Here is a 10,368-nt window from a genome sequence, read left to right as displayed (position 1 = left end):
AACAATTATTGCACACTTTCTATAAATCCAATAAACTTCATTTCACTTCTGTGTGTCTCCTCTATGATATATTTAACTGACATTTTTTATTGTAACAACCAACGATTTATACAGGAAAATACTGACTATTAATAAGGTTGCCCAAACTTTTGCATCCCACTGTGCGTATATAACTAAGTAATAAAATGATCATTACTATTACTAAAGTGATCAATACACAAAATAAAGAAAAATAGTATGGAACATGACATTTGGTTCAGGAGGAGGGGAAAGTTTTGAGAGTGATGTGGGGAGAGAGGGATATCGATAGTGAGCTAGTGAGTGGTCTTTTGTTTTATGTTTTAGAACAATGAGCGCTCTGCTAAATGTCACAGTTGAAAAGGCCAGAAACATTCCAGTGAGTGTGTGTAAACGCTGTTTCCTGTTAGAAAACAGGACGAGTGTTGAACCTTTGGCTGTCAGGCCTGTAACATGCTTCTCTGTTTTATAGCAGACAAACTATTTTTGGAGTAGCACAGATCATTTCTGTGGCACCGGATTGTTCTGTTCATTATTGATCCTTTACCCCGAGTCCTAAAGTGTAGATTTATTTTCTTACTCTTCTGATATTTATTGTTTGTTTACTTGCACTGCTGTAACTGGAGCCTCGTCGTCTCGTCTCTATATATACTGGACTGTATGTAGCGGAGATGACAATAAAGTTTACTTTGACTTCAGCAGCGAGCAGGCGCACCGAGGGCTCTCGCGCTCACTTTTCCCTATAGAAAAAACATCGGTGCAAATTATAAGTCTGTATCATGATGTCTGGTGTTTTCGTGGTTGTTGGTTTGTTTTTATTTTGTTTTATTTTGTGAGTTGGTTATTAGATGCTGCTCCAGCCAGTCAGAGAAGGTCCCCCGCCCCCGGCGCCCTGACTCCCAGCAAATGGGCGATAGCAAACCGCCACTGCTTCAAACAGTACTGACAAATACACATTCAGCAAGGTAAATAACAACCAGTGAATGGGAGCCTCCAGCAGGAAAACTGCTGTTAAAAGTCAAAATCACACGTGCAAAATAAGTAACTCAGTCTGTTTCTGACTGAAGTGTGGAAACGGTTCAGATGTAAAGTCAAGGCATAGCTGGTTGTGTTTAAAGGTTCCAGATCCTAATTCTGTGCAGCTTTTGATGAGCAGCCCCTCATTTCATCAGCATTTGGAATATCCACCCTCTCTGACATCATGAAGTCTGGATGCTCAGCTCATTCGGCCACTTCAGGTGCTTTAAGCTGTATCTTACTGTACTGTTCTAGCTAAGTTAACAAGCTGCATTCATATAGCCTACTTCAAGACGTGGAAGGACTAAGGAAGAGGACCTCAGTTTTGTCACTGTTTAACCTCCTAGGACCTGCGTCCACATATGTGGACATCACATTTTGGGTTATTTAGACCAAAATACTAAATTTTGCTCTACAAGGGCCTGATATCCACTTACGAGGACATTATGCTGCCACTGTTCTATCGAAATTCTAAACAAATATCATATATGGGTCTCATTTTTCTCAGAAAAAAAAATCAGGTAAAAAAAACAACAATCTGGTAATTCTTTGGTTTTACATTCATCAGGTCCCAATCAGCCCAAATATCAAAGAGAAATTAAAAATGCTGCCATGGAAGAGTTCGGACCTTAACTAGAGGACATTATTAGTGGACAGCCTGGTAGAGGTTGTAATGAACCCTGAGGTTTAAAGCTGTAAATCATTAGCATAGAAATGAAAGCAGATGTTTAATCTCCTAATGGTATCACCAAATGGAAGCAGACACGGTTACAAGACGACTGGTCCCAGGATGGATCCCAGTGTTCCCCGTAAAGTGAGAACTGAACCAGTGATGAGCTGCAGCCTCAATGCCAACCCAGTGTCTGAGGCGAAGAAGGCAGCAGCTCTGAGGTCCATCAGATTCAGGGCTGCATTATCATCTGAATCTACTGTGAGTGACAGATTATCACTCACCTTCAACAGCACTGTTTCAGCATCGGCTCAGAAGCTTTCAGGCCAAAACATGATGTAACCTTTTCCTTTTTACCAATCAGTAATTTCTCACAGATAATCATTGGATGCTTCTTCAACTGGATGTATGTGAGGAATGGATAGCGCTGAATGACATCTTAGGTCTGTGAGAACATTTTGCCCTGATATCAGAGAGGCACGCATTCCCAACAGTGTTACTCTGAGCTCAGGCACAGATGGGGGTTTCCTGACAGGGCAGAGGGGTGGGGGCTGCAGTGGGAACCCTGTGTGTTTCCCTGTTTCCTGTGCGTAATCAATCTTCCTGCTTTCCAATTCTCACATCTACTTCAGCACCTGGAGCACACTCCTATTGGACGGTGGTACTATTATCTTTGGCACAAATGTTTTTCTGATGAGATTCTGACCACGTTGGTCAGCCTAAAACCTCAGGATGTAAAATCAGTCATGTGCACACCCACAGCAGGTGACTCATTTTCACCATAAATGCTAAAGGTTTGTTTACTTCCTTTGTGACATTTACTGCAGTGCAGTATAAAAACAAGGAGTGCTATTCAAATATGTGGGAGGAGTCCACATTCCTAAAGGTGAACTCAGCAGGATGACTCTGGGATCTAAAATTAGCTGCAGGGGATGGGTCTACCCAGGAACTGATGTCACCTGTGTCTCAAGGTCTAACAGCTAACAATAAATGAGCCAATAAAAAACAGTTTCACTCTCTTAAATGACCCAGCCTGAAGGAGTCATGCAAATGATGCAATGTACCACAATGGCAGTGCCAAGTTGAATTAAATGTGTGAGCAACAGCGATAGCGCCCTACCTGAAACACAGCGGTGGGGCTAAGCTTCTGCAGTTTTATAAGCGGTGCGATGAGGCCATTGTGCTCCACCCACTTGCAAGGCCCACGAAATATGTAAGTTTTGTGCAAAATTTCTTTTGGTTTAAGCATGTCTAGTTTTTCAAATAAGTGATTAATTTTTGCAAAGAATAACTGTAATAAATGAAAGTGCACACATCTGGCTGCAAATGACAACATCTGCATTTCTGACTGGGGTGGGCACATGTTCATGTGTTCATATTCAAAAAGTCACTTTGTGTTGGACCTGAACCAAAACACCTGTAAGAAAAACTGGAAAAAACATTTATTTTTATTCCTTTCTTCTGCATCTCCGTCTGCAGCTGGTCCAAAATCCTGCTGCACGACTTCTAACCAGAACCTGTAAGAGAGAGCATATAACTCCTATCCTGGCTTCACTCCATTGGCTGCATGAGTTCATTTTCAAATTTTAATGCTTGTTTTTAAATGTTTTAAAGGTCTTGCTCCACCTTATCTCTCTGAGCTTCTTCGTGCTCCATCATTGTCCACTTCTAAAGCCCGTCTCAGAAATCACTTTTACTCCCTGGCTTATGACACAGTCTGACCCGGACCTTTTATGGTTTTTGTCTGATTGAATTTGCTTTTCTTTTTACATATACTATTTCATTTTGTTATTTGTTATGTCATGTGCACAACACTTTGTTTTCAGCTGAGATCTGTTTTGAAAGTGCTATATTAATAAATTGCTTGCTTGCTATCTTGTAAAATTACAGCAGCGTGTTCACTGACAGTTCATGACGACCTGGGGGGGCCCTGACGTCAGAACCGGTCCCCCCACAAAGAGAATCCAGTGTGCAGATAGTAAAAACTGCAGCAGCCATTTTTCAGCTGCTGTTCCTGATGCTGATATTGCAGGAGACGTTTCCAGATGTTTAAACCTTCAAGAGGATTTTTTTTCCATGTGAAGAGTCAGGAACGACCTCACGTTTTATTTTTTAATTCCTCATGTGTTTTATCTTTTATTTCACATTTATATTTTACAGGAGAATACGGGTGTTTCATGGCACAGTGCGGACTTGAACCTTGGACCGTTTAATTAGGGTGACCATATTTTGATTTCCAAAAAAGAGGACACTTGGCCCAGTCATGAAGAACTTTAATAATACTGTTTTCTTAAAGAAAACTTTAACATATTTACACGGTACCGTCTCTGTGCAGTTAATGAATGGTGAAATAAAAAATGTTATAAAGATTTTTACAAATCACCAAGTGCAGAAAAAAGAGGACGGTTGGTCACCCTAGTTTAATACATTTTGCAAACGTTTAACCCTTCAGCATCCCTCAAACTTTACATCCATTGTTTAACCTCTGGACCCAAACAGGTCCCCATCCAACAGGTGATATAGCATTATCATATATGAATTCATTTTTCATTTTTTTCCACATCAGATCTTTTAAAGTTTTTATGGCTTTAGTGTCATAAGGACCCCTGTTTTTTTGGGGGGGAGACCCATAATATGCAATATTTTCCAAAAATTAATTGCAAAGTAAAATATTTGGCATGAAGTTATTACAGCCTTGAATAGGTCAATAATTGATAACAAAATTGATTTGGATGCATTATTATTTTTGGAGCAATAAGAGTTTTTAAAATTTACATCCACTGTTTACCCTCGGGACCCAAACGGGTCCCCATCCAACAGGTGATATAGCATTATCATATATGAATTCATTTTTCATTTTTTTCCACATCACATCTTTTAAACAACTTCAGACCTAACCATAGGTATAAAGTTTTTCATTATTTTTTAAATATTTTTTAGGTTTCTGTGGCTTTATTGTCATAAAGACCCCTGTTTTTTTGGGGGGGGGGGGGGACCCATAATATCCAATATTTTCCAAACATTAATTGCAAAATAGATTATTTGGCATGAGGTTATTACAGCCTTGAATAGGTCAATAGGTCAAAAAAAGGGAACAACAAAAAGAAACACATTAAAGTCAAAGATCTGTTGTCACTGCATTTTGCCAAAAGTCAACATGAAACTATCAACATGTGAAGAATAAATAAAGTCACTGCTAATAAAAAGCTACAGAAAGTCAGATTTAGCTGTATTCAGTCTTGTGTAAAGCCGCAGTGTTCAGCTCCACAGAATTAACAAAACAAAAAAAAACTGTAAACACTGAGATGTACTGTTGAGGATCAGAACAGCAGCAGTTGCAGAAAACCTGACAATATTCACGTTTCAGGCGATAAACCTTTTTCTGTAAAACATAAACATCTGTCTCTACCTTTAAAATAACAAACCAACAATGAAACGTGTGAAATGTTTAAAAAGAGCTCACGGCGGAGTTTATTAGAGGTACGAGGCTGTCTGCTCGCGGTCACAAACACAGCGCACAGCCAGCAGAGGGGCGGGGCCGCACGTGGACTGTTTGTCGTGAGGAAATGTTGAGGAGATCCCCATGGCAACCGGGCAGCCGTAGGAGCTCCGATACCGTATTTAAAGCAGCTACAATGGAGCGGCGCCAGTCTCAGCCGTCCGAAGTCAAGATGGCCAATCACGCCAAGCTCTCTCTGACTGTTTCTGCCACTTTGCATTTCTCTCTGCTGATCCTCTACGAGCTCCGCGCCGAGATGGTGGACGCCTGCGAGCACCAGAACCTGACCACCAGCGAACAGGCTGCCCAGCAAATGCACGAGCTCCGCCCGGCCGCCTCCAGGTGTCTCAGCGCCGAGAAGGTGGAGGCCCGCGAGCGAAAGTTTGACGTCAACCTGAAGAAGCTCGACCTTCAGCGCGACGCCCGCGAGCACCAGGAGCTCACCACCTGCGAACAGGCTGCCCAGCAAATGCACGAACTCAACGGCCGCGCGCTGTCTCCGTGGCGTTACTAGTAAGTATGGAACCCGCAGAGGGACAAAAATGCTCATTCTCTCACTCATTACTGTTTGAATGAAAGTTTGAATGTTGGGTATTGTCGCAAATTTCTATCATCGATTCGACTGAATTTTGACTGACAGTCAGAAATATTCTAATTCTATATTTTTTTTCAATCTCTGTATAAAAACAAGGCTGACCCTTCATCAGAGCTGTGAGCATCACAACAGATGCGTTTGTGTCAAAGTAACTGAGGCTAAAACAGAAACACATAAAGGAGATTTTCCTGGTCTGGCTTTTTCTAACAGATAACCTTAAAAATATTCTGCAGCCAATCAAAAATGGAAGAAAACCACGAATCAGCTTCTGAACTTGATGCTGCTGAAGTTACAGAGGTTTGATTAGAGACTCAGCTAAGAGTTTTGGCATCATTTTAAAAAGTTTACATTTCTGCACTGAACAGGCTTTCTTGTCAGAGGCTGACAGCACTGAACACACAGGTAGACTGGTGCGTAATAAGCAGCAAATAATGCAGAAAACAGAGATTTGAGATGGGAAACTGTTCTTGAAGGACACTTAGAGAGACAGAGCTGTGCAGGAAGTGAGATCGTATCGTGGTGGAAGCAAAACAGTCAAAGTAAGAGAGAAACAGTGACGATGTTTTACAAATGTGAAGTGTAGCTTGGAACTTTTTTTGCTGCTGGTTCAGTGAATTTTGGTCAGAGACTGACAAAAATAGATTCAGGATTTAATGAATCGATAACGCGTTATTCTGGCTAAAATCGATTTGAATTGGAACATATTTAATAATTCTTTATTTATTTACCAACATGGTATACATCATGCTTTGGTTCAGCAGCAGGTATGGTGGATGTTACAAGTAACGCGTTACTGCCCATCTCTGGTGGTGGCTGATCCAAAGTTTGGACGTGCAGAGAGCAGGCTGGATTATTGCGGAGTAGAAATGGATGGACGGCTGCTGAGCTGGTTCAGGAAGTTCAACCTGGAACCAGCGAGCAGATGAAAGCTACCAGCTTTAATATTAAACGAGCTTTGATTTGAGAAGCCGCGTATTGTCCTGACTGAATCTGCTGTGTGTTCACTGTCTCCTGCACGTGTTGAGGTCTTTTCTGTCTGTCTGTGTCTCCAGCATAGACCGAAACGACAGCAGGTATCCACGTGACATCATCTTTGCCGAGTGCCTTTGTAAGGGATGCATCATCGACGGGCGCGAGGTGAACGACTACAACTCTGTGGAGGTTCGGGCTCCGATGGTGGTCCTGATGAAGACCAAGTGTAAGGACGCAGACACATATCGAGTCCAGAAGACGCGTATCGAAGTCCCGGTGGGCTGCACTTGTGTAAGGCCCAAAATTACTAAGTGATCTGAGAAACTAAGCTTTACTCACACTGAAGGCCATTTATAGCTGTGCAGCACCTTCACTTACACTATAAGAATATTTATCACAGCTTTCTGCCTGCACGTGAAAATGTTTTCTGTAAGTAGTAGTAGAAGATTTTCTGTCCTGAAGCTGCCAGTCCACACCACAATATGTCAGCAACTATCCAGGCCCGTTTTGGTCTGGATAGTTGAGAGAAACTAACCGTGATCGGTCATTCTGGAGTCTTAATCATAAACAGCACCAACACTAAAGCGCAGACAGACTCAGAGGCTTCACGTCCTCAAAGAGCCTCAGACCTTTGCTGTGTGACAGAAAACTATTACAGCTGCTGCGCTGCTTTGTGCAAATACATATCAAGCTTATTTAATATAGCACTTTATCTCCAACTACCTGTAACTTTCCTTCGTCATTCAGACGTTACTTGCAAGTGAAAACTGGTGGTGATTTCTTTTTGTTTAACCTCCTAGGACCTGGCGTCCACATATGTGGACATCGCATTTTGGGTCGTCTTGACCAAAATACTCAATTTTGCTCTACAAGGGCCTGATATCCACTAACAAGGACATTATACTGCCACTGTTCTATCGAAATTTAAAATGAATGTCCTCATATGTGGATCTAATTTTTCTCAGAGACAAAAATCAGGTAAAAAAAACAAAACAGGTAATTCTTTGTTTTTACATCCATCAGGTCCCAATCAGCCCAAATAGCAAAGAGAAATTAAAAATGCATACCATGACAGAGTTTGGGTCTTAGGAGGGTAAAACTGAGTTGTGATGAAGACGGATCCATCATCCGTCCGAGCGTCAGTCTGCTCTGTAGAGTTTAATGAGTGACTTAAATCAGGCAGGACTGCAGTCAGTCAGGTTTTTTGATTATTTCTTGGAATAACTCGTCTGAAAGCAGCTTGTTTCCACCTTTCAGTAAACGTCCAACCAACAGACCAGAAACTCCAAAGAAAGTGAGATTTCTTCCCATGTTTTTTTAAAATTAAAAAGTCTCTTTTTCCTCACACGGTTAAAACTGTGAGACCTGCAGGTTTAACCTCTGAAGCACAGAGACTTCACCAAAGACACGAGGATGTGCTTTCACACTTTAGTATTTATTTTGTTGTATTTTATTGTATTTTTTGAGTAGTTTGCACATGCAGATTAATGTGAAATGCCACTAAAGCAGAGTGCCGCTGTAGCTTCACTTTATGCCAGAGCGGCTGGAAGCGTGAACAGAAGATGAATAGTTCAACATTTGGGCAAATTTGAGGCCAGGAGACGTTAGCTTAGCTGAGCACGAAGCCTCGAGTTTTAATGCAACGATGAGTCCAAGGAAAGATTTTAGTATGTTTCATTTACCAAAGAAGAAGCAGAGAGACAGTCAGCTGATCGACTGTTTCACGGTCAGTAACAGCATCATGTAAATGCACTGAGTTTACTAAGGAAGAGTCCATAATTACTGTCGGGACTTCAAATAAATATGTTTTTAATGTGACTAATGTTGTTGTCAGATGGATGCAGAGCAGTAAAAAGCTGGTGAGGTCTCTGACCTGCAGCAGAGTAAAAGTCAGGATGCTCGAGCTCGGAACAAGTGGCTGAAAATCCTCTAAAGCTGACTTGGTTTGGATCCTGGCAGAAACGCTGTGAGCCTTTACAGAGACGCACCTTTTTCTGCTCAGCTTAGCAAACAGCTTCATGGCTCCACATTTAGCAGAGCGATGTGAGAGTGGTCCGACCCCCTCAAGCTGTGAAGGAATCAAATGTTAAACTATGCAAAACAGGACAGTATTGGGCACATGCACAATATGAAGAAGCTGCACATGAATTAGCTTTAAAGAGACTAAAAAGTAATGAAGAGAGGAGAATGAATGTGAAGAAATGTTTTAGTTTCACTATATTTCTTTGAGATATTGTTCATGTTTTTATTTATTTGTATTTTCATGTGAGGTAATGATGCAGATTTGATCCCTTTGAAGAGATTTTTAAAGCTGTTTTTGTCAAACTGTCAGTTTCTGCTGGATAAAGGTGTAAAGCAGGGGTGTCAGACTCAGTTTGCATTGTGGCCACATACAGCCCACCCTGTGTTAAAAGGCCCGGACCAGTGAAAGTGGCCTTTCTGTCAGCGTAAAGAAGCTTAAGTACATATTTAATCCCTGACATGTGTTCATATGAGACCAAGAAGGGCAGTCTGCACAGTACAGCTCAGTTTTTCTACGTGATAAATAAAAGCAGCTGCAGGAAAGAAAGAAACCTGCCAGCCTGACTCTTTGGGCTTAAATGTTCAGAGAGCTCATTCCTCACACTGTACTTATAAAACACCAAGTTTTTGTTAATTCACAGAAAACTTTTACTGTAGTCTCATTATTGAAAAAAGAAATTTTCTGCCCTCAAACTGATTTTCTGTTATTTTATTTCTGTGTTATAGTATGAATGTGGATGGTGGACGTCTTTATCAGTAAGAAAAGCTGCAAACTTACGGAAATACAGTTAAAAGGGCAAAATTTATGCCTTCCTTCACTTGTTCCACCGGCCGAATTAGAGTCTTTGCTGGGCCCCGAGCCTCCTGTTTGACACCCCTGATATAAAGACACCTGTGAACTTTAAAATGTGACTGTATGACTTAATGTGGTCTAGATGTACCGTCAGAGCTTTGTTTTTATTTCTGTAGAGAGTTCAGTGATAATGTGAAAGAGTTTTGTGCTTATGTGAACTCATGTCTCCCTTCAGTCTGACAGATTCATTTAATTTTAAATTGTGAAAGCCTCCCTGACTCCTGTGCGGCTGCTCGTCTCACCTCAAAACAGTTCAACATATCCTTAAAAGAAAACTTCATTTTACTATTTAACTATCAATAAATGAGTTTCTTTCTATGATTTGTCCAGTCGTGTCTTTTCTGTAACTAATCACAAGCATCTACATACAGCAGTTTCTTTTCTCTGTCATGTGGGGGCGCTGTGGTAACAGCATGACCAGCTTTGGACTCTTTAGCTTGAGACACCAGAAGATCTAGCTTCTTAGCCTGTTTAGAAATCCAACACAGAGCGTCACTGAGCTGCCAACGTGACAACGTGTGGCAGCTCAGTGACGCTCTCTTGCTGGAGAACTTACCATCATCGGTCAACTAAACATGCTGCTGCACACCTGACACTCGGGGCCACCTGATAAAAACTGTCAATCAGACGGTGACTAACATTCCCACACCTGATATTACAAGATTCATATCAAGCTCTTTCCTGTTACCATGGTAATCACATACAGTCAAAGATCCCTAGCT

General features: G+C 41.4%; 1 protein-coding gene across 3 annotated transcripts; it reads left to right on the top strand.

Moving 5' to 3' along the window:
• The first annotated feature begins 4,733 nt into the window (after positions 1 to 4,733).
• Positions 4,734 to 9,468, top strand: LOC113027178 (interleukin-17B-like). Of its 3 annotated transcripts, XM_026176789.1 has the most exons (4): positions 4,740 to 5,717; positions 6,852 to 7,062; positions 8,029 to 8,061; positions 8,606 to 8,639. In XM_026176789.1, exons 1-3 carry the CDS (start codon positions 5,272 to 5,274, stop codon positions 8,029 to 8,031), a joined length of 660 nt encoding a protein of 219 aa, XP_026032574.1. In that variant the 5' UTR covers positions 4,740 to 5,271; the 3' UTR covers positions 8,032 to 8,061; positions 8,606 to 8,639. The 3 variants fall into 3 exon arrangements, with proteins under 3 accessions (XP_026032566.1, XP_026032574.1, XP_026032559.1); XM_026176781.1 differs by lacking the exon at positions 8,029 to 8,061 and having other exon boundaries at positions 4,734 to 5,717; positions 8,606 to 9,468; XM_026176774.1 differs by lacking the exons at positions 8,029 to 8,061; positions 8,606 to 8,639 and having other exon boundaries at positions 4,744 to 5,717; positions 6,852 to 7,182.
• The last annotated feature ends 900 nt before the right edge of the window (positions 9,469 to 10,368 follow it).

Source organism: Astatotilapia calliptera, chromosome 1 (assembly GCF_900246225.1).
Source record: "Astatotilapia calliptera chromosome 1, fAstCal1.2, whole genome shotgun sequence".
NCBI lineage: Eukaryota > Metazoa > Chordata > Actinopteri > Cichliformes > Cichlidae > Astatotilapia > Astatotilapia calliptera.
The sequence above is the reverse complement of the archived record's forward strand: the minus strand, read 5'-3'. Positions and strand labels throughout refer to the sequence as shown.

Coding starts and splice junctions, on each gene's coding strand:
- LOC113027178 (XM_026176774.1), top strand. CDS start 5,272: ATGTTGAGGAGATCCCCATGGCAACCGGGCAGCCGTAGGAGCTCCGAT. Junction 5,718..6,851: donor CTGTCTCCGTGGCGTTACTA/GTAAGTATGGAA, acceptor CTGTGTCTCCAG/CATAGACCGAAACGACAGCA.